The sequence below is a fragment of the Strongylocentrotus purpuratus genome, unplaced genomic scaffold, assembly GCF_000002235.5.
Source record: "Strongylocentrotus purpuratus isolate Spur 01 unplaced genomic scaffold, Spur_5.0 spur5_scaffold_19, whole genome shotgun sequence".
In the NCBI taxonomy this organism is placed as follows: Eukaryota; Metazoa; Echinodermata; class Echinoidea; order Camarodonta; family Strongylocentrotidae; genus Strongylocentrotus; species Strongylocentrotus purpuratus.
In genome coordinates this window covers 14,036,213-14,061,237 of record NW_022145604.1, presented here as the reverse complement: position 1 = coordinate 14,061,237, position 25,025 = coordinate 14,036,213, and the positions used below count along the sequence as shown (strand labels likewise).

At 36.6% G+C, this 25,025-nt stretch overlaps 1 protein-coding gene across 2 annotated transcripts in view; it reads left to right on the top strand.

The window, feature by feature from the left end:
• The window catches only part of LOC100892519 (protein boule-like), a 28,737-nt gene extending 10,770 nt beyond the window's left edge, over nucleotides 1-17,967 (top strand). For both annotated transcript variants that reach the window (XM_030990358.1, XM_030990357.1), the window contains exons 4-11: nucleotides 1,248-1,305; nucleotides 1,923-1,982; nucleotides 3,495-3,519; nucleotides 4,542-4,723; nucleotides 5,756-5,869; nucleotides 6,856-6,900; nucleotides 12,037-12,198; nucleotides 16,196-17,967. In XM_030990358.1, coding sequence (XP_030846218.1) covers nucleotides 1,248-1,305; nucleotides 1,923-1,982; nucleotides 3,495-3,519; nucleotides 4,542-4,723; nucleotides 5,756-5,869; nucleotides 6,856-6,900; nucleotides 12,037-12,198; nucleotides 16,196-16,630 — 1,081 coding nt within the window. In that variant the 3' untranslated portion in view covers nucleotides 16,631-17,967. The remainder of the gene's footprint in view (nucleotides 1-1,247; nucleotides 1,306-1,922; nucleotides 1,983-3,494; nucleotides 3,520-4,541; nucleotides 4,724-5,755; nucleotides 5,870-6,855; nucleotides 6,901-12,036; nucleotides 12,199-16,195) is intronic.
• The last annotated feature ends 7,058 nt before the right edge of the window (nucleotides 17,968-25,025 follow it).

Sequence of the window (25,025 nt, the reverse complement as noted above, 5' to 3'; positions counted from 1 at the left end):
GAAATTGACAATTTATTTATTCATTTGCTCATCAATATTTTTAGTTACTTTAAAATACTGTTTAATGTGCAAGTTTGATGTTCTTAATCAATTTTTCCTGTTCATATTGTTAAGATTAAAAAGTTATTAAATTGATCGTTCGATCTAGATCTATTCACATTATGAAATTAACATTTGTAGACTCTCTTTGAACTTATGATTAGATAAGGGGCCTATCTGTTTTTGGAAAATTGCCCCTTGCTCTGGTAAATTCCCGTGGCAAAGGGCAACTTAAAAAAAAAATGCCCCTTGCTCCTGGCTGCTAAATCTAAGGCTTGCGGGCCGCCGCCTTGTTTGTATGTACCGTAGACCTCTATACATTCTGTGAAGAAGCTGGTGCTAAAGTCATGGGAAATTGATCCCGCACAAGTTTCATAAAATACACATGACATCTAACAAAAATAGAATCAATTTTTTTGGCCTCATACTCGATGCCCTTTTTGTAAAATATTTTGGCCTCGATGCCCTTTTTGTAAAAATATTTTGGCCTTGGTGCCCTTAAAAATATGAGGTACTCAAGGCCAAACTGGCCTTGCCCTAAAAATGACGAAATTTAAGGCCTGCAATGTATAAATAGGCCTACAACAATACAAAGGGGAAACATCTTGCAACCTTGGACGTGAATGATTTTTTGGATGCAACATGCTCAGGCAATGATTGCTCATGGTCGATACTGTTTGTTTGAATAGTAACCAAATTCTAACTTTAATCTTGGACAGTAAACTACACTTGTACATGTACATGTATCCCTTATACAACTCCTACTGTATTTAAAACATAATTTAAAACCCTATGGCAATCCTAGTCCTAACCCTTGGTATCTTTTGATTAGATAAATCTCATTGTAACGCGACTTGATCACCCCCTTTAAAACCAGCTGTGTTTGTCTGTCACATCTCCTCCCAGTACTGAATATGATGCTATGATTGCTTGAGCATACTACATTTATTAACTCACTTGTACCAGCTAGGGCAGCACAATGCTATATACAGTAACTACAATGTACATGTGTGGTATGTGACATGAGGAAGAGACGTTATGGTTGCCTACACGTACATGTACATGTACTTGACCTATTTTTCACTGCACTTTTATGGGGTGTTTACAATTACAGCTCTTGTGGTCAAGATTAAATAATTTTAATTGTAAGGATGATTTATAAACAACATGCATGCCTCCCTCATTGTTTTCTTTTCGTTCTTCTCCAGGTATGGATTCATCACATTCGAGACGCCAGAGGAAGCACATAGAATTCTAAAAGATCAGGTAATGATGATAATTGAAGGCTTATAAAGCAAATACATGTACGTACACGTTGTACTTAATGTATATTTGCCCATATCACTGGAAGGGCATGAAACAATTAGATATGAAATTCATCAACACAATTGTTACAACATTACAAAAAGTGCCAAGTGCTATTGATTAGATATGATTATATGATAACCTTATTCTCTGATAAACTTAATCTGTATATTCCAGGGAATAATTTTCCTCAAATTTTTTGATTAGCAATTTCAGTCGATGGATAAATATTTCACTGCTACACAAAAGATATTTTGTATAGCAGTCATGCAAAAATGCATGGCAAATTGCGATGCGATACCAGGAAAATTATTCCCTGTATTCAAAATGTTATTTTAGTTCGATTTCTGAAAGGGGAATGTTTCCTTCATACTCTGTTTCTGTATCTCTGTCTGTCTGTCTGTCTCTTTTCCCCTCTCTCTCTCTATCTCTCTCCCTCTCTCTCTCTCTCTCTCTCTCTCTTACTCTCCCTTTCTTTTGTCTCTATCCGCCTGTCCATTTATCTGTATCGATAATTAGATATGAAGTGTAATGTGGTCTTTGTTTTCCTCCTTGTTATTTATTTGTTTATTCATCAGGCAAACTGTTTAGTTTTCAAAGAAAAGAAGCTGAACATTGGGCAAGCAATTAGAAAGCAGGTAAGAAAAATTTGCAATTTAGAGTTTGTTTTCGATTTTGCACTGAATTTATGCATGATTTTCAATGTTTCTGCTTATTTTTTGTAGTATTGCCAATTGTGTTTCTTATATAGATCAACCTCATCAGCTGTTTCAATGCTTATTGTTACCCCCATAGGCAGATTACATACATGCCAACTGTTCAGATTAAAGAGGAACATTCCTCTTTTTGGGAGAAGATAATTATCATTTTAATGCAGGTGTTCCTCTTCCTGTACAAATTTGTCTGTAGTATTGAATAGGAGAGTTAGGATTGTTCCTCTTTTTTTTTAAAATAACATAATTTGTACAGATTTCTGATTTTCAAATGTTGGCATGTATGAGATTAGTATCCCTCTTACATGTAGTCAATCTGTAGAGTGATGGTCACATGACACTGACATACATGTATATAATTATGTCAATCAAGCATTACTGCCCGAGCACACTGTAATACTGAATAGGGGCCTGTTATAAGGAAAACCCTTCCATGGTTGCCAAATGGAAAACGCCCTTCATGCATGCTGGTCAATGGACATAATTCAAAAGGATTTAGGGATTATTCTTTTGTCTGAATGATTTGTAAATATTCAGTGACAAATTTTTATCACCATTTTTTTTGCATGAGGGGGGTGGGGGGGGGGGGGGGGGGAGGAGGAGAAGAGGAAAGCATTTTTTGGGGGGCATGGAAAATAGAGTACCGTACCTAAAATTGTGAGTTTTGGACTTCCATAAAGTGGGAACTCAAATAAAGTAAAGTCCTTGCATGAGCTTTTTAACAGTATTCATAGTATTGGCAATTGCAGGTGTTGCTTTCTAGTTCAATTTTTATCCATTTTCTTCTCATATTCTATACACATCGATGCCAGCTATACATAGTATTGAATTAGTCCAGCTTCTAAGTATGCATAAAAGTACATACTGTCCGGAATTTGATCAAACCTGTTTTTTGTTGCCAGCTCTCAATTTTACAGTCATGAAAGTGCCTGAAAAAAGTAAAAATCTTTGAGTGACTGGTTTTACCATACTCATTTTCACCAATAGACTGTAGTGTTATAAAAAACGCAAATCTGATTTCGATTTCCAATCATAAATATCTTGATAATCATTGCAGCATGAGCTAAATCCACGATTTTGTTTCAGAGTCTGAGACAAAGATACCCTATCCCTTTAATTGGGACTGGCGTTTTCCTACATTCTCATTGTCATAAACTTCGGACTCCTTTACAGAATGTTCAAACTCTCAAGACTATACAAACGTATAAAGCACGTGTTAATGCATGTACATCACAACTGTGATAGCTTTGATCCCACATATCAAACACTGGCAACTTTGTATTGAAACCCTGTTTAATAGACTTGTGCTGTTATTAGTTTGATGCTTCCATCATAGAATTACCAATATTTGCAGAAATCTGCTGACAATGTTTTAGTCAGATTTTCAGGTTGATTTGTTTGTTGACAAGTTTTTCCCTGTTTTCATTCATTTTTCAGCCTCTCAAATACCCCAAAGATGTTGGTGAGTTACAGCATTTTATTGCACTTTTTTCGAGCAGATTTTTTGCATGTTTCCCCTGTGTGTGCTTTGCAAAAATGTTAAACGGCTTGATATTTCACTTTCAGCTTTAAAGCCCTACTGTACTACTTGCAGCTACTAGCTTGCTGCCTGTATATAGAGAACAATGCCTAATCGGTGACTGTTGGCCCCCCATGATCCTCTTTTTCTTATGTTAAACTGAGAGCTGAGTTGATGAGATAGCCACCTGTAAGTGACCACCATGGGTGGTCTAATCCCTCCTAGCCAAACTAGTACATGGCCTTTAATTAAAAAAGAAAACAATATATGTGATCTATCAATTTTTAACTGTATGATTGAACCAGAAAAAAAAATGATAATGATTCAAATGCCGTAGCCTGAGATTTAATTGTAAGTTTTGAGTGTTGTGTTGAAGAATGCAACATTATCTGCAAGGTATTTCAGCTATATTTGTTAGCCTACAGACACATCCGGAATGCAAAATGCATAATTGTTTGAAATGATGATTTCATCACACAGAGGTAGGATATCACTATTATGCCATTTGCGTTCCGGACGCGTCTTTCGGTGCATTTTGCTAAGATACCTAAAGCTAAATACAAACTCAGAGGTCAACCACCCTGCATCCAGCCCCCCCCCCCCCCCCCCCCCCTCCCCCATTGAAACAATCACCTAAAAATGAATTTGCAAGAACTAATAGTATACTCTCACTTGGTCACTGCTCCCTTGCAAATTTACTTGTATATGTTTTGATAGAAAGCAAACTTTTAATTCTGAAGAGGCAAAATATCTTTATGGGGGGCTAGGGAAGGCGGTGGGGGGGGGGGGGGGGATACCATCAAAGAGACTTTGCTGGTCACCTCCACTACCACAATTCTTGGCATGTTGCATCCTTCCTCTCCTTGTCCCCAAAATATCATCTCTGCTCTGTGTAAATTTACAATTCATTATCTGTATTTCTGAAAACTTTTGTTGTGAACCAACGTTGTCTTGGTTTGTTACAGACCCAGCCCTTATTCCAAGCGGGATGGTCTTCCATTCACCGAGCGGTGGGTACAGCTACACGTACCACAACGGAGTGGCGTACTTCAATCCTTCGGACGCACAGGCGGCTACGCACGGTCATCCAGGTCATCCAGTACAGACAACGATAGCTGCACATCATCATCATCAGCAGCAAGCACAGGTAAATTCTTTCCAAAGAAGATCCCATTACACACCCTTAAAAGTATAGACCAGTTTTGGAAACGCCCCCCTCTCAAAAAATGGAATGTAAGCTCTTATTACCAATCTTGTGAAAGAATATGTTTTGAATCATACGTGATGATACAAATTTTGCCGGGAAACGCCTACTAATTGATATATTTAGTGAATTATTTTATCTATCTGGACTGGATAAATATCGCACAGTCCCATATACATCTTTCTGTGTACAGTGCTTGTAACGTTACTAAAGCTGGGCCAAATTTCTTATCTTTTAAGTGATTCCAGAACCTTGCAGTACACACCAATACTTATGTGCTGGATGATCAAATTTTCTGATCAATTCCACAACGTTTCTTTCACAATGCAATTGCATGACCAGAACTGGTCTATACCTTTAAAGATAAAGTTGTAATGTACTAGAAGCACTATCACAAAATCCCCTTTAGCGCCATCTCAGGTCAGCTGTAGCAGTATGGTCCTTTAACTCGCTGTATCCCTATAGCTGCGCTGTTGGTTCTCGCATCGAGTCCTCTGTCTGCGAAGTGGAAATTAGGTATTGGGTTATGCATACCTGCCAACCCTTACAACTAATACGGTATATTCTGTTTTTCTGGATTTCTAGGACCTGAAAATCCGGAATATTCAGATTTTTCAAAATGTATTTATTTATTTAAAATTTAGTGCTAGAGCCAAATTAAGCTTGTTTTATCATGTGCCGTGATTTGAGAGTTCCCATATTGTGTGCGTTGAATGGCTGTATGATCGAGCAGCAAATGTGTATTCGCTTTTTGGTACAGATTTACCGCGTATCGCCAGTTACACTGCCACTGCAGGTGCGAATTTTAATTTTCAAAGGCATACCGTGCTAAAAATTCCTAATTCTTATTTTGAAATGTTGGCAGGTATGGGTTATGCCCTGCCGGCAAGTTGACTATGAGATGGCGCTGTGCAATGAACAGTACGCTAGGGCAGAAAGTTTAAATTCTAAAGTTGTTCTTTGTCATTCTTGCAGCCCCAGTATGCACCGTACACCGTCCCCTTCATGCTGCCTCCTCCAACCCCTCAGCAGTACATGACAAACCAACATCAACAGTTTGCCTACCAACAGCCCCAACCGGTCAGACAGGTAAACACAGATAAATCGACCACTCAAATTAGATTGTAGACAGTGCACAGGGGCATGACCAGTAATTCGTTTCATCTATGATAGTAAATTGAAATGGTTGAATTGATGTCAATTGTATTCAAGTCAATCAGAAAGAAATGAAATTGAATTAATTGTATATATAATAATAAATAATAATATTGGCATTTATATAGCGCTCTTACAGACATACATGTGTATCACAGCGCTTTACAACATATTATTACCCCGGTCATCGGATTCAGGCTTACCCGCACACAAGGTATGCACATTCTCCACTCCCTGGGGAGCATTCCAGCCGGTCGCCATTTTACAAGCGCCACTTGCTAATCAAACCACATTAGCTTTCGCATCCTACCGGGTACCCATTTTAACACCTGGGTGGAGAGTGGCAAATGTAGATCAATGTCTTGCCAAAGGACATTAGTGCCGCGGCGGGACTTGAACCGCGGACCTTGTGATCCACAGTCCGGTGACTTATCCACTCGACCACGACACCTCTACATAGACTGGAAATGAAATTTTATCTAATCTTATTATAACAAAAATTATCTTTCATTGGTAACTTATTGGCTAATATGATAATGTAGCAATGTATTGTATTTCCACGATACTCTTTCCCCCTCCCCTCCTTCCTTTCCATGAGATCATGAAGATTATTAAATAATTATAATAATAACAATTTGTTCTTTTATAGCGCACTTCATGTCTGTTGGCATTACAATGCGCTTTACAATATACACATATATGAAATATTACTAGATCATAAATAGAAAACGAGTATTAAAACAGAAGCATACACCGGTATAGAAAACAATGAAGTTCTTACAAACTAAGAGAAAAATTGCAACATAACTTATCCTTTAGTATATTGATATGCTAATTTGAAAAAATGTTTTGAGTTGAGATGTGAATGTTTTAGTATTGGATATGCAACGTATCAACATCTTTCTCCAATTTTTGTTCAGCCTGCACCACAGTACCAGACACAGTGGAGATGGGTACCTGCACAGGTAAGAACAAGCCATTACAACACTCCATCCTCCCAGTAGTCTACTACTGATGACAGGCATTCATTCCGTTAACATTTATTTTTACAGAATAAAACTTAAAGATAAACTTGAGTTCTGGTAAAAAAAGAAAATGAATTCTCACAGAATGTAACGAAACTTACACAGAATGTTCAAGATTACAAATAAATGTCATGTGCCAAACAATTTTGGAAGAAAATTTATACTGGCTGAGTAATGAGCATAGAAAGATAAGGAAATCAAGGTACTACTAGCCCCGACACCATGTGTTTTGTCCCATATACATCTTTCTGTGTAAGTGATTGTTACTTTACCAAGACTCTGCCAAATTTATGATGATTTTGATGACTCCAGAACCTTGCATTACACACCATTACTTACATGCTATATGATCATCAACTTTTCTGATCCATTCCACACCTTTTCTTTCACAATGCAATCGCATTACCAGAACTCAAGTTTATCTTTAAGCTATGTTCTTTGGTCTGTCCCCCTGTTTGTTACCACTATAAGTAGAGTTTTATCCCATGTATTGCGGACATACAGGTGAAGCCAAATTGCATTACCCACATGTGTAATGATCTCCCACTAATTACAGGTCCCTCTTTGTGTTCTGGTTTATTTTTAATCCTGATATAACAAGAGAATAAAAGTAAAAAAGAGGTAATGTTATTGGTTCCAAGGAGTTTGATAGCAAAAACAGTGTTCCAGGGAACTAAGTTGAAAGATGCATTTGATCAGTTAAGAAAAATCAGCGCATCATTTCTCAAACGGTCATAAGAACAAGTTCCCTGACATTGCTCGTCGCTTTGAACCTGTACGGTGTCAAAGTAGTCTACACAGAGGGTACCACGGAGCCCGTATTCCCTACTACGCTAATTCATATGTCACATTTCAACTCTCGATAATATGTAGTGGAGATATAGAAGTCAATCCAGGACCCTCTACCACGGAAACCAGATTGTCAACGCACCGTTGCTTGTCTGGAATATCATTCAATGCCCGAAGTATACGCCACAAGTGCATAGATTTGTTAACTTTCATAGAATGCACTCGACCTGACATTATCTGTATTACGGAAACCTGGCTGGATTCATCATGTACTGATAGTGAACTTTCGATCCCTGATGACTATGTCATCTTTCGACGAGATCGTGAAACTGTTAATGATGTACGTCACGGTGGTGGTGTTCTTTTGTGCTTGAAAGCATGTCTAAACCCTAGACGGTTGGAAAATCTCGACCACCAACAGTTAGAAAATATATCAGCGGAGATATCCATAAACGGTTCAAAATGGATTGTATCTGCACTATACAGACCTCCAAGCAACCTATCGGACTTCTGGGATCGACTTCAAGACCACATCGACCAGATCCAGGTGTCCTCATTGAATCACAGAGGTATCATACTGACTGGTGATTTTAACATCGATGTGAAGGATCCTGTTGCACCTGATGCTGTTAGGCTGTTGTCCATGTTGGAAGCAGCTGATCTGTCTCAGGAAGTGAAGTCTGTCACACGCCAGTCAACACATGACCCCACAATTGGTTCGATGATTGACCACTTCTACACTAACCGTCCAGATCTATTTGATTCTATTAATGTTCAGCCTAACCCAGTTTCGAGTGATCATCTCGCCATCTATTTTAGATTCAGACTGCTCAAGCCATTCGTTGGAAAGGGTACATTACGCGAATTTCTCCTCTACAAAAAAGCCGACTTTGACCATTTCAATCAATTGTTGGAGTTAGCTCCCTGGGACCTGTATTTTGACCCTAATGATGTTGATGCCACTTGGGAAGGATTCCTTGATTTGTTGTTGGCAGCTTCCCGTGATGCCATACCACACAAGTTATCCGGATCCAAGAAGACAAAAGCGTGGATCACTCGAGAAATCAAGGGCCTTATTAGGAAGAAACATAGGCTCTTCACAATTGCTAAATGCTCTAATAGTTCAGGTGACTGGATAAAGTTCAAAGAAGTCCGGAATAAAACGAAGAGCATGATTAACAGTTCATACTGGTTGTATGTCAACCACCTGTTTACATTGAATGATAACCAAAAACGTTTCTTTGCCTATGTTAGGTCAAGAAAGACTAGCTTGGCCCCTCCGGTCCTCGTTGATAACAACAACGTCATCAATAAACCAAACGACATTGCAGAAAGGTTTGCAACTTACTTCCAGTCTATTTACCCTCCTCCTAGTAACTTACCAAACGTTCCTGACGCGTGTGTTCATCTGATTCCTCCACTTTGTTCCGTCGAGATATCTACTAGTGATATAGCAAAGGCTATAATGCTTCTACAAGATAAGAAAAGTCCGGGACCTGATTCTATCACGCCAACGATGCTTAAGAAATCTGTAAAAGTTATCTCACCAATTCTTCAGCGTCTATTCGCCTTGTTTCTTCGACATCAATCTCTACCATCTTCGTGGAAACAGGCTAATATCTCACCTGTTTTCAAAGCTGGTGATCGGTCGCTTGTAACAAATTATCGTCCAGTAGCACTAACGTCCATTGTTAGTAAATTGATGGAATCGTTCATTTCTAGGGCAATCTGCAATCACATGGAATCGAATTGCCTTTCATCACAGGTCCAGCATGGTTTTGTATCTAAAAAATCATGTGTGACCCAACTTCTGACCATTACTCACCAGTGGATGTCTATCTTAGATCAACGTCGCCCGCCCCGTATTGACGCAGTCTTTTTCGACTTTTCAAAAGCCTTCGACCGCATGCCTCACGATGTTCTATTGCACAAATTGTCTTCATTATATAATGTTACTGGTGATGTATGGTACTGGATTCGGTCTTTCCTGTCTGGACGTCAACAGCGTGTTCAGTACAAAGGATATTTCTCTTCACGGAGTTCACCAACATCCGGTATCCCACAGGGCAGCGTATTAGGTCCTTGTCTATTTAACTTGTTCATCAATGACCTGCCCCGCTACATTGACTCCTCATGTGCATTATTCGCGGATGACACTGTCATCTCTCGCCCCATGTATGCTCCCGTCGATCACCAATACCTCCAAAATGACATCGATAGTATTCATCAGTGGTGCCAAGACAACAAGATGTGTCTCAACGCTTCAAAATCTAAAGTCATGAGGATATCATGCGCTAAGAATCCAGGTGTTCCCGAGTACAGCATCAATAGCGTTTTTCTTGATGTAGTAACTGAGACCAAATATTTAGGTGTCATGATAAATAACCGCTTATCTTGGGATAGTCACGTCAACTACATTGTCTCACGAGCCAACCGGCTCCTTGGGCTGCTTTCTAGTGTTTCATCCGGTCTCTCTTCCCACGCTACACTTTGTCTGTACAAAGCTCTTATTCTACCCATACTCGAGTATGGTCTACCGGTTTGGACCCCGTATACGAAAAATTTAATCGGTAAGATTGAAGGTATTCAACGTAGAGCGACCCGAATTATCCTTAAACAAAGAAGAATGGAAATGTCATACGAGGAAAGGTTGCGACGCCTCCGCTGGTCATCTCTTGAGTCTCGTCGGAAGTTCACTTTGATCACATTCATTATCAAATGTTTGTTTATGTATGTATCCTGCGATAGTGTAAATAGCGCCATAAATGTAAACCCAAGGTATAGTACCGACCTGAAGTTCAAACATTTGTTCGCTCGAACTGAAAGACTGCGTTCGTCAGCCATTAACTCATTTCCCAGATTGTGGGACACACTTCCTCAACATATTCGTAACGATGTACTATTGACTCAAATTGGCACTTGGTGCTCCCACTTGAAGGTGTTGAACTCTGGCTTGTAAATCTGTATATATATATGATTCCATATTTATTCATGTTGTATTATACATTATATTCCTTAATAATATTAATAATGATTGTAAAAGTTATATGATATAATCGTAGCAATAATAATGATTGCAATAACAATAATATAAATGATGTTAATAATAATGACGAATATGCTTATACATATTTGTAACAGTGTGATCTTTTAATGCTGTTTATGCTTTCTTATTGCTAGTTGTTTAATTGCTGCTGTTTATATTCATTTATAGAATATAAATAATCCTTCAATTCTATAAATGATTCACATAATAACCACCTGTGATGTATACCGTATAATTTGTGTTTCATTTTTCATTATATAATATGAAACAATAATGATATTTATTTGAAACAATACACAGTCCATTTTAACCATTCCAAACCATTCCAAAATTGTATTACTGAATCTTAATATTTTCATAAACATGATATAGGGCTTACCTTTATCTGTACATATTATGATCGTGCAATAGCTTCGAGACTGGTTGTTGTTGAAATTGTATTCTCAATGAAAATTAATTTTGTTGTTGATGTTTTAATATAAATATTGATGTCAATGATACAAATTATAATAATCATAATAATCATGATAGTAACGGTAGTAGTAATAATGTTAATAACGATAATGATAATGATATTATATTTATTTTTTACAACGTGATGATGGTGTTGATGATTAACAGTAATAATATGTTACTATACCTTTCATGAAATCACAACTTTTTAAAAAACGATAGTAACGGTAGTAGTAATAATGTTAATAACGATAATGATAATGATATTATATTTATGTTTTACAACGTGATGATGGTGTTAATGATTAACAGTAATAATATGTTACCATACCTGTCATGAAATCACAACTTTTAAAAAAATTGTCATGCAATGTTTTTTTTCCTTTCTTTTTCTCCCTCTTTCCTCCATTTTCTTCTCATCTATCTTTTCTTTTTAAAGCTTTATTTTAACCAATATCAGGTGCATCTAGTCGGGTGTGGGGAGGAAGGTCTGCGGATCACAGTTATTTGGTTAACTTTTTCCATACCCGGGCAGCTCGACCGGATGCACCTGCTATTGCAATATTTATATATGCTTTCTATTGATTTTTTTAATCTCAATTCATGTTTGTTATATTGTTGTATTATGTGACTTGATTTGCCAAATAAAATAATAATAATAATAATAATAAATTTAATCCAGGCATTTCAATTGGTTGTCGAAGAAATTTGTTTTTATGATGGTTTTGTGAAATGCTGCCTAGAAGATTACTGACTCGAGTTATGTGCTCTAATCCTTGCTTCTTCAGGCCCCATCTGCAGCAGCGGTGAACGGCGGCATGCTACCGGTCTCCCCGCTCTACCCCAACCCTCCCCAGCCCCATAGCCATGAGGTCATCTACCAACAGGCCCACCATTACCAGACACAAGAGATTGGAGAGGTGCCTATCATGGAACCCTCAGCAGCAGAGGTAAGCAAACACCCCCATAAACCAGTGGTATAGCCCATTACGGCATTGTGTTTAATAGCAAACTTTAAAGGGATAGTTCAGTTCTGTTTCAGAGGGCGCTACACAAATTTTTAATGAGATAAGGAAAAACTGAGTGGCAAATTTGAAAAAACATACAATTTAAATGACAAAATCATCTTTGTTTGATCAAAATCGGTTCAGAGATGGCTGAAATATCCATAAATATAACCATTTATAATATTGTGTACCACCACAAGTATTAGATAGTTTGAAAAAGCCGTTGAAGAACAGGAAAGCGCCTTATACGTTTTATTCCATCCAATGCCGATGTTGGCTTTTTCCTGTCAGTTATAATAACAACCAGCCGTCTAATGTATTATCATTATTGATTAATTAATTCATTAACGTTCACCGTATTTTAAAACAAAATAGAGCTGAATTGGTATGATTGTATTGGCTAAATTTTGTACATTTTGGGGTCTGAAATAACCTTCATAGCAATTTTAGGTCCTAAAAGGGCACTAGAAAATGTCATAAATAAGAATAAGTGCAAGAACCATGCACTTTGAAGACTGTTGGTCCCCCATGATCCTCTTTTTCTTATGTTAATTGAGAGCTGAGTTGATGAGATAGACACCTGTCAGTGACCTCGTTGGATGGTCTAATCTCTCCTGTCCACACTAGTACAGACGGCCTTTAAGCGTTTCTTTCTCACGGCTTGTTTTTGAGGTCTCATAACATGTCTGGCATAGAAAGATTGATATTTGATATTCAAACTAAATCCCAATCATTCAATTGAATTATGATTCATTTTGATTAATGCACTCTCTCCATTGGGACTGGGCAGCATTCCTACCTGAAATCGTGAAACAGAAATAGCCTTTTATTTTAATAAGTAGTATTAATAACAAATTGTATAATTTGTGGTGATTTTTCATTCTGAAGTTTCAGTGTTACAGATACCATTAGCAATAGATAAAGGTGAGATATGTGTGAACAGCATCCTTATTATTCAAGCTGTTACTGCATCTTCATCTGTTGTGTTTAGAGTGATTTAGCTTTGTAAAAATGCCTTTGGTCATTTGCAAGCATATGTGTGACTCAACATGTTACTGCCTTTTTAATCTTTTGTGGTAATTTGTTGTAGCTTTGTGGAACTTTTCTGTGATATTACTGAACTTGCTTTGCATTATCATCTGTTCATATTGTTGTTTGCTCTACTTATGAAAATGTTGACCAGGCGTCATTTACAAGCGCACACATGCCAATCCAACCACATTAACGGTCGCATTCTACTGGGTACCCATTACCACCTGGGTGGAGAGTGCCAAAATTGGGATAAGACCTAGCATGCAATTGCTTATCTGCACATGATAGTGTACACGCTCCTCTCCCTGGGGAGTATTCCGACTAGGCGCCATTTACAAGCGCACACATGCCAATCCAACCACATTAACGGTCGCATTCTACTAGGTACCCATGAGGGACTTTTAGATTGAGTGGACGAGAACACGACGAACGCCGACTGATCATGAGTGTCAACGTACTCAACTGCCCATGTTGACTACATTTAGAAATCTTTTATATTGCACTCGACGATATATATGCATGCCGGAAGTAACACTATGAATGTGACGGACAAAGAAGGAGGACAAAATATACAGTTCCTCATTCTACCCTCAACAATTGCTGTGGTAGAACATCCCTTCACTGCTCTTAACCCTATTTAGCCCGGGCTATTTTGAAACTGCATAGCCCGGGGGGGCCTGTAAGGCCCCCCCATGATCTCGGCCGTGAAACGACCGATCGCTGCGAAAATTTGCATACATGTCAAGTGAAGTGTATAGAAAACTATGGTAATTTCAATTTTTTGAAATATTCACTCATTTCCTTATTTATGGTAATTTATGGAAATAAGGTCATCAAATTCACATTTTTGCCAATAAATCAGACATTATTCATATCTAAGCATTCTTTCTCACTACATATATTTGTTAGACCATTTGGAATAATAATAATACAACACAAAAAAGTGAAAAACCAGGGTTTTTCTTTATGTTATCTATTGTTTTGATAATTTCTTATGTATTTATTTGTTTTTTTAACTTATGTATTTTATTTTTTTTTGTTGTTTTATTTCATTTCCAACTATAATTCAACTATTTTGACCCCAAAATAAACACCTTAACTATAAACAAGACCAAATAACCAATGTTTTATCTCTTTAATTGAAAAAATGAGATTTCCATATATGTTTTGTACACAAATCACAAAAATGAGCGATTTTCGGGCTGACATGCAAAGACAAAAGGACACGTGATTTTGTAATGGTAGGTCCGATTTTCAAAAAATTCTTTCGAAAGAAAAAAGTCACAAAATTTCAGTGCAAGATTTTCTTGCGTTAAAAAATTATCGCGAAAAATGTCGAGGGGGGGCTTTAGAAGCTAAGGCTAAATAGGGTTAAGTAAAAATGTGTAGAACAGGTGAATATGCATGTGACACCTGTTCTACACATTATACATAATAGCAGGGAAGGGATGTTCCTTTCTCTACCTGAGGAACTGTATATTTTATGCGCACGCGGCATATATACTAGTATCGTACTAGATTTAGGAAAATCAAGGTTGACGCATTCTTGATCGCCGACTGAGATGACGTGACGCATGCGCAGTGCCTTAAAATGACGTCACACATTGCAGTCAAAGCTGTCGACGTGCAAATCTAAAAGTCCCTATGACCACCTGGGTGGAGAGTGCCAAAATTGGGATTAGACCTAGCATGAAATTGGTTATCTGCACATGATAGTGTACACGCTTCTCTCCCTGGGGAGTATTCCGACCAGGTGCCAATCACAAGCGCACACATGAATTCCAATCCAACCACATTAACATTCGCATCCTACCAGGTGTGCACCTATTTAACACCTGGGTGGAGAGTGGCAAAATAAGAATTATCATTAGACCTACCATGCGGATTGTGGAGTTGACCAATGATTTTCTTATAGATCTTCCAGAATGGTTGAAAGAGACATACTAGAGAATGAATGGCTTTTGAAACCTGCATGCAAATGATGCTGTCATTACTTTTAACATTCTATTTGGTAGTGCTTTTTACTCTAGGGTAGCTTCAATAGCGAAATGTAATGGCACAAAGAGGTGCGTCCGTAGCGCAAAAAGGCCCAACAGTGAATGTAAATTTGTAATTTGACGTATGAAAATGAAAGTTTTATGAAATATTGAGTCTTATCAAGGTAATAGAGGTATTTATTACTTCCATGTCCTAGAAATACTGGTCTAAATTGCATTGCCACGAAAATATAATTTTCAAAACGATTTGTGCAATTTGCATTGGGGACGACTCTTTTGGTGTATTTTGCTGAACTACTTTGTTTGTAATTTATACTGATAAAATGTTGTTAGTGTATCTTATGATTTTAGAATAGAGAAAGCCTAAAAATCATTAAAATCAACATGGATTCATTTATTGCCACGTTTTGTATAACACTGAAAGTTGTTTGTAGCAAGGTGTACGGTGGAAAAAGTAACAATTATTTAGACATCGTCTCCTAAACTATTTACATGGTAGATGTCTTTTAAGTTTTAACTGTGTAGTACAGTATTGAGGATGGGAAAAAGTTGCTGTGTGTAACAGTGGCTTCTTTAGTGTACTCATCTATAGCAAATGCAAGAAATGTGAAGCACTACCTGCGTATATATATATAACTAGTTGGCTATTTTTATTCTGTACTACTTGTAGCTACTTGCTCCCTCTACATAGAAAACAATGCCTAAGCGGTGCCTGTTGGTCCCCCATGATCCTCTTTTTCTTATGCTAATTGAGAGCCGAGTTGATGAGATAGCCACCTGTCAGTGACCTCGCTGGGTGGTCTAGTCCCCACTGGCCAAACTAGTACAGGCAAGTTTTAATTACATTGTGTGTTTTCTAGAGTTAACGTGATAGTGTTTGACATGTTTGAATCGTGTTTGTTTTACCACAGGGTACCACCGTAGTACAGACTGCTGATCATATGCCCACCCAAGTCATCAGCCGTCACCAGCCCTACCTAGGAACCACTGAACTCCAACAGGCCACCTACACCACCTCCTACGACCCCAACACCATCCCGACCTCCATCGTCCAAAAGGTCACGCCCAAGTTCACCGGGAAGCGCCCCATCAAGATGCCGAGACGCGGGGACCGCGCCGTCAAGACGATCCGGACGGACATCCCCGGGCAACCGTGCACCTCCCCCATGGGCTACCCGACCATGATGATGGCCGCCCCGCCCCGCATGGACGAGGCGCTGATGATGAACCTCAACAGCACGGCTCATATGGGGGTTAGCGCCGCCCACATGGCTGGCCCCGCCCACATGGTGAACTCCACCCACATGGGAAATGCCACCCATATCACAGGAGGCGGGGACAACTGATTGGTGACGCATCCCCTGTACTGTAACCCAACCCCATCACTTCACCCCGCCCATTTAGTACACCCTAGGTCCCACCCAAATGGTGCTTTACTTGCTGATGAGGGTTAAACACGTGCCTTAATTACCCTTTATTACCATGCTTGGGTGTGATTTCAAAGTTATCTGGTGACAAAAAAAAATGTATACTGTGATTTATATAATGTAAAGTAGAAACTAAGCCTTTTCTTTTGACATATCAAAGTACATTAATTCTTAGACGCTGTATATATTTCATTCAATATTCAACTCGTGATCACAGAAGGTCAGATAGATATCTGACACATTTTAGTGAGTGACATCACTAAAATAATATTTTTCTTTTTTTCTATCAGGGTATAGTGCCTTTCATTGTCTTCCATGCCTCTTTCTAAACATGAATTCATGATGCAATTTTGGATCAGCTGAAAGGGAATATCAAAGCATTTTGTGCGAGAGGCTTTTAATAGAGACGGCAAAATTACGGGTTTTTGATTGGTGTAATCGTTCTGCGCTAAGTCTAAACGCATCCCTCAGCGGTGTTAGTCAATGTGCAAATTTAAGATATGAGTGCAAGATTATAAAACGATAGGTGCCAATGAATCATTTATATGTCTTGTGCTAAGTCTTGCGAGTGTAGTAACACAATTACACTAAAGTGTGCTCTGAAGTATGATTCATTTGTCTAAAAATATCGCTAGCTCCTTGCCACATTTTGTAAAGTGCTCATACAAAATACAGAGAGACAGTATTCATCTATTCAGAAATCAAGCTATTTAATGTTCTTGTAAATAGATATTAATGTTCATCTCATTTGTTCTGCCCCTCTCAAAAATGTCTGTGCCTTCCATAAAGCCTGAAATAATGAAGCAAAGAGCTTGCTTTTGTGTAAAATCTTGCCCTTGTGAATAATATCTCTAAAAACCAACATGCCTTGTTTAATTTGCAATGGTATTTTGCTTCACGCTTAATACCAGTTGGTAGCACTTTCAAAACACCATGGTTTCTTTGGGTTTTGAAGTTCTATTAAAACAATTGATAGCTAGGTAATATGCCCTTTACATAGAACTTTAATGAGTACAGAAGCATACTTTTGCACTGAGGCTTGCCTACTCAGTTTGCAGCTCCTAAGCTGCAAAGAGGCTGAAACATACTGATGTGTAATTATATCAAACAAAGTTTATGTTAGAAATACTAACAGCCTTTCATTGAATTGTAACAAGTGAGAAAAAAATCTAGTATTACACAAAGGTCACAATTTTACAAACTATTTTGTAATGCTTCCTACTTACTACTAAGTGCCCGACTAGCATGTGCTCTAAAACGATTTATAAGTTGTGTAATATTTTTGTTCTGCAAATATCTCAAAGAAACATTTAAGAAAAAGTACATCTTCCTAAGCTTTAAATCTTCAGGAAACAAGGTTTTTGTGATTTTGAACAAAGGTGCCTTCACTTAGACAAAATAGTACATTTACTCTTACGAAGCATGTCATATTATCCCAAGTACACATCGTCATGATATGTATATATTGCTTATGTCTGGTATGCAATACATTAGAATAGTTATGAGAGAGTCGTGAATATTCATGATTAGTCATGTAGAATAGTCATCAATAGTCTTAAATCTATGATCGATATAAAAAAAGACCTCTCAGTAGTGTGTGATTACATATTTACTAAAGCCAATATATGCTTGTCTGAATATATAAGCCTACATGCAGTAGTTCAGATTTGTAAGCTACACGTAGTTAGAAACGCAAGAGCAATGAACGAAAACCAAAAAAATATGAAAAACAGACGATGGTGAAAATGATAAAACTTTGTGTGTGAAATAATAAGGATATATGATGTAAAAGTACTTTCATATTTATGTTTAGCTTTAGTTCTACTTCTATGTTTAACTCTTTCATGTGCGATTGAGATTATGTTTATCATATTTGTTACAGTACAACTCGTTGCATCCTATGCGACATATATTACAAAGAAATTATATATTCTTGTGGAGATGATATTTGATACATATATTTAGTTTAGTCTAGGTATGACAACTCTATTCATTTATGTTGATTGTTTGCAGCTGTTCTGTGTCACAAACAAAGTTTGTATATCCTAGCCACCGATAAGTGCTCTGTAGAGAAAGATTAGATGATGTCTTTCGTTGGAATTTAAAGTGATCAGGCTTCCGATTCCTACAAATTATTAGGAAATAGAACAAACTTTCATCTTGGAACCGTAAAGTAGATATAACATACTTATTATTATCATTAACTAATGATGTCAAATGCGCCTGGGAAATAACCTAGTTTCGCTGACTATAGGGGTCTCTCCCAATTCAGTATAACTGATTGGCATGTAAGGCCTTTAAAACAAAAAGTGGTATTGCCCCTTAGGTGCCAAAATATGGGTTGGCCGGTCGGTCTGAATTCCTTTTTTGTTTTACTTCCTCTTTGGGCTGATATTTCTCAGTTTTTATGCTTTCATACATTTTTTTTCCTAAAAATCGGTTTAAAAAATAAAAAAAATTTAAAACGCCGACCATAGACTTCAAGATTTTGGGGTCGGTCGCAAAGGGAAATACAAATGGATCATGTAACTTGTTTGTAGTTTCAAGTTTATGGCAGTGCCGATTCCCACTTCAATTTTTGGACAAACTTACCTAAAGTACTTGAAATGTGGTAAGATTTAATTTTGTTATTTGGTCAAATTATGTAATTGATGGAATATGGTATCATCAAATAAGAAGGGTCAAATCAACTGATGCTTCTTTTATAGATGTGGTATATTCATTTTGTATTACCGGTACTCAAAATATGCTACCTAAACATTTATTTACAATGCCTCTGACTTAATTACCTTTTGCAGCTCAACTGCGACGTTTGTTTCATATGAGAGGTAAAGGTAATAAAATCTTTGTAGAAGACTATTTGTATATATATGTACTTGAAATGTTTTGAAAGGTCAAACAATTAGTGACTTAAGCTGCACTGTCATGACTGTTATAGAATTCAGCGTTAAAGTAGAACATTTGTATACATTTAAGAGAAAATCAGACAATTTAGAGGTCAAACTATCGGGGTAGGAGGAATGAATCTGAAATGTGTTTTTGTAACAATTATAATGATGAAAATTATTCATGTGAATTTAGCTACAGTGTCATTAAAATTGTGATAAAATTAAGCTTTAAAGCAAAAAGTGTAAGAAATTTAAGAGAAACCTTCAGACAATGTAGAGGTCATGGTGGTAGGTGATATGAATCTGAAATGTGTTTTGTAACAATTACACCTACAAAAACGTCTTCATTCAAATTGCTTAGCCAATTAAATGCCAGAATGACGATTATTAAAAAAAATTGGGTTGTTTAACAGACTTGCCAATATACATGTCAAATTCCTTTCGACTCAATATGATGAGTGTAATGATAAAGATGAAATATAGTAGTAGCAAGTTGTCCAAACAGGAACGGCTTATTAAAATCATAGTTTATAGGGATTGTTGAATAGGAAAGAATGTAACCATGGATGTAAAAATGCAGATTATCATGAAAAGTATGAAAAAGACGCTTGCACTCATGTATTGGAAAGACTTGATTTCTTTGAAAAAGGTCAATCAACTTGAAATGTTTTTGTACTGAAGTCAAATAGTCTACTTTTTTATATATGCAAATTTTTAAACTGACCTTGTACGATGTAATGTGGTCCCTATTTTGCTACGATGAAATTTTTAGTGAAAGAATATCTTTTCAAAAAATACTTGAATTTTATTTTGACATATTTTGGAGTAAGATAAGTAATGTAAGTGCACACCCAGTTGTCCTGTTAAAGTTCAAATTTTGTTCAAACTTTTGGCAAGGTTATATTTTGTGTTTTCCCGTTCATTTTGTTTTCGTTTGCAAAGATCTTCCGTTGTGTTATAACACTTTCTAATTCTGAGACTGTTTAGACTCCGCTGGGTTTGGGGTGATGTGTTTCAAGCATTTAAGACAAGAAGTTATTGAAAGTTCAATTGGTTTGGAAAGGTTTAAGGTTTAAGGTTAAAATGTTGTTATTCATTTTATTAAAATAAAAGGTTAAGGCTGTAATCTCATACTGGAAATAGAGTTGCGAATTTCTGTATAGTATTACTCATATGAAGACAAAAATTTCAAGAAGAAAAAATCAGTGTTACAATAATCATTTTTGCCTGAAAGCTTGAGTGGAATCTAATTGTAAAAGTAAAAATATTTGATTTGCCATTTGTTACTTTATATAAAAGTGACAAATATAAGTGAATAGTTTGTTGATGCTAAATTTGCAGTTGTCATGTACCGTTGCTAAATCATATCAATCAAAGTTGTTTTCAAGTTCAACCATTTGTTTCATTGTTAAAAGTTTTCTGATGGTCCTGTTTTGCTGGTTTTAGATGTTAAAAATGTTTAAGATAAATGTATTGTACTTAAAACAGGAAATAAACAATTTCTACTAATTCTAGTTGATAATTGAAAAATAGGCTTTAAATGTTATCACTGTGCCTTCAAGTGTGGCAAATATGTTTAATACTAAGATTAATGAATAGAAATCTGAATTATAATAAATGCAGGGAAGAAAGTATATGATCCAAGTATCACAATATTAATGCAGTTTTTGTCTAACAACCACCATTTCTGCTGTCAGTCGTGTAAATGCATCTCACTGGGTCTGGAATTGATAAACTAGTCCCAAAATAGTGAGAGATCATTCTACATGTATCTCCATTAGACTGTAACAACACCTTTTTATCATAAGGAAGGAATTTCTTCTATTTAGAGCATCTGAGCTCCTTTATTCAATCTTCTAACCAACAGCTTGATGCCAACTCATTGGTTGGTTGGGGCTGGGCTGAAAACCCAGGTTTTATGCAAAAAAATTGATTAAATATGCAATCCACTAATTACGATTGACAGTACTACATGATGCATACAGTATCTAACGGGACTTTTGTACTCGGGGGATGGGGGGGGGGGGGGGTTGTAACTTCTGCAGGGACAGTTTGTAATATCTCAATATTCATTTAAAAAATGCAATAAAAGTGAAACTCAATTCTTTGTGCTCTTTTGAAATTGTATTCAAGGCTATTGTATTTGCCACTAAACTTCAAGTGTGGCTGTTTTCTATGCAGTGTTTGTAACTTGTTTAACATGTATCTACATGTTGTTTTCTTGTAATTGGAAAAAGAAATGCCAAAGTGTTCTTTCATTATGCTGTTCAGAGTTCTAATGTTCACCTTGTTACAAAATCTAAAGTAAGAGTAATTTTCAAACAATGTTTGCTATTCATGTATTTTGTGCTGCTTACACTTAAAACAAGATTACGGGAACGAATAAAGGGTATTGATCAGTGCATAGATTAAAACTAAAAATTTCTATGAAATTATAAAAGAAAAAAAAGAGAGAAAGATTGTTGTGAACTGTAGAGATGATTTATACAGAAATGTATGCTGTGAACAACCAATAAAACAAGATAAAAACCATGTTTGTGTTTTCATGTTGATTTCTTTTTCATTTATGTTGATGTATATGAAGCGGTATGCATATATGGGAACATACCAAGTAGATGTACCATATATAGCCCGCAAGATATTGTAGGTCTCTTGATCACCCTCGGAAAAGCTATCGGAAGTCTTGTGAAAACCAATGTGTTGGACTCATTAGCTGTTAGAGAGTGTGCCATTGGTCTCGTGGACTAAATGATAAAGTTTTGGGTCATGAGACCAGCATCATCGGTCTTGCAGGCTACAGCCATGTGGTGTGCCTGTGATGTAGTATAGATGGTATGGATGTATGCATCAACATGTGCAGATTATCTGTGTGATAGTATTGCTACAGGTTTTATTTCACCACAGATATAGAGGTTTGGTTTGGTTTTTAGTTCAAGGTTGGGGTCAGGTGTAGTTAGTGTTTTGTCCAGGGTTGAATTCAGAAATATATATTATTACAAAAATAGAGTTATGTGCAGCTACAAGTACTTTTTTCTTTACCCTGTTTTTTTCATTCATCCATTCATACTAATTATGATTTCTATTTTGTTTGGGTGTTTCTTTTTTAGAGGCAGTTTAACCGAGTCGAGTGTGAATGAGACTCGCCACGACAACTTAACACTTGGTGTGAACCAATCACCAAAACATGTTTTGCTCTTGATGTATGGGTTTCCATTTGGCTATACTGTATTCAGAATACGTGCTTCCAAAAGTACTTATACAAAGAGATATTGCCATTGAAATACTTTTACAGTGAACAGTAAAACGTCTTATTGAGAAATGACTACCAGTAGTATTAATGCATGTGTATGCATAGAATAGGGTGTATACGAAACCCAAGCCTTAAGTGTAAATGGGGTCATGTGGGTTCTGTGCAAGCCCTATATATACTCCAGGTTTGGTGTTATTCTGTACCTTAATTCGTCGCTGTTTTCACGAAGTGACGGTAGTGAGAAGAAATTGCATTGACTTTGCGTGACGATTTTCCTCACTACCGTCACTTCGTGAAAACAAGGACTAATTCTTTAAACTCCTCAACACATTTGCCTATTGAATGCCAGGTGATTTATTTTTTGTAGGCCGAGTTTGTTCATTCTAGCTATACACAATTATTTTCATAGTACTTGGTACTTGGTAGGATTCCTCCAAACGACGCCGCAAAGGTGTTTAAACTGGAGGTGTGTCGTCGTGTGCGGCCACCAACTTATGGTGCTGGTTTTAAGTTGGTTTTAAGTTGGTTTTAAGCGCAGATTTCAAAGTATTTAAGGATGGTACATATAAGTATGGTTGTACAAGAATGGAGAACAAGACTTGAACAACTTTAGTTATATGGACGGATCTTTATTGCATATACATGTCAAATCATACCAATGTTACACATAACAGGTATTAGTTACGCACAATATTCCACTGCAATCTTGCACAGCATAATATACAAATTACATATCAAATGATTCATTATAATGTACTATCATTATAAATGGTAATCTCATAGTAAAAAAATGACTTAAATAGTAAATATAGGGTTCGATAGTAAAAAAGAAAAGAAAAAAGGGTCGAATATACAACTGATTCTAAAGATGCGATTCTATCAATTTCCTTACTGAAAGACATGTTAATAGAGAAAACATACATGTAGTTGGTGTAGTAAAAAACATAATTTATGCACATATAAATGTACAGTATGTAATCTATATATTCTGTACAACTCAATCTATAACGTATTATAACCTCAACATAATTTTATAATATCAGAATTTAATACTATGTGTAATTTTAATTTACACACACTAACATTTTTGATGAAATTCTAATTAAGAATTGATTTCTTTAGTGGAAATTCTGAATTGAAAAATTTCAAACCCTGTTTTACCCAGATGTAATTGATATCTAAATATTCCAAGAAATTACATACATATTGATATATGCCTTATTTTTAATGGCACTAAATGACACTAGTAATTTACATAAAATTAGCATGAAATTTGCATAAAATTAGCATATAATTGCATACAATTTGCACTAAATTTGCATATATTTTGTATATAATTTGCATATTTCTTCAAAATACTAAAGTGGTGAGTTAAGACTATATAAACTATTTAGATTAATACGCTATGTAATTTTAGTTCAAGCCTTTGTGGGTCTCATATCAATTTGAGATTTTCATCAGGTATGTGATAGTACACTAGCTTGCAAAACAATTACCCAAATACATATAAGCAAATAATTACCGTTGGTGAAGGTGATGGGACAAACTATCACTTCCGAGGCGATCTGGATGTAGCTATCTTTCCGAAGCGAAGCTGAGGAAAGATAGCGTATACATTCTGATCGACGAGGAAGTGATAGTTTGCCATCGCCTGAAACCAAAAGGTGATTATTTGCTTTATATTCCACATCTAAAAACAATATAACTACAACAAGAAAAGGACGTGTATGCATCTACATGAAAGACACCAGGCCCAAATAAAATTCACGCCAAAAAGGTTAAAAGTTTAACCCAACCCCTTGAGGGTACGGTGCGCGCATGTGTTTGCTTTAATTGCGCTCATTGGTAATGCGCGCTTAATTACGCCTATTTTAGTGCGCTTTTGGATAATCTTCAGTGAAAGTGCGTTTCCCTTTGTAGATAGTAGTACTATCTACAAAGGGCAACAAACTCTTTGCTTCTCCCATCAATGATGGGCGAACTATCTTTGATCACGTGATTTACTTATGACCAATCGTATAGAGCAAGATTCTTATTATGTGGAATATAAACCAGTTTAATCTATGGGTACCACTAGGGTACTCAATCAATCACACAATAAAAAAAGTTGGCTGTCAGACAATCCTAACCTGCAAATGCATAGAAATGCATTTCTATTGTAAACATTTCTCAAAAG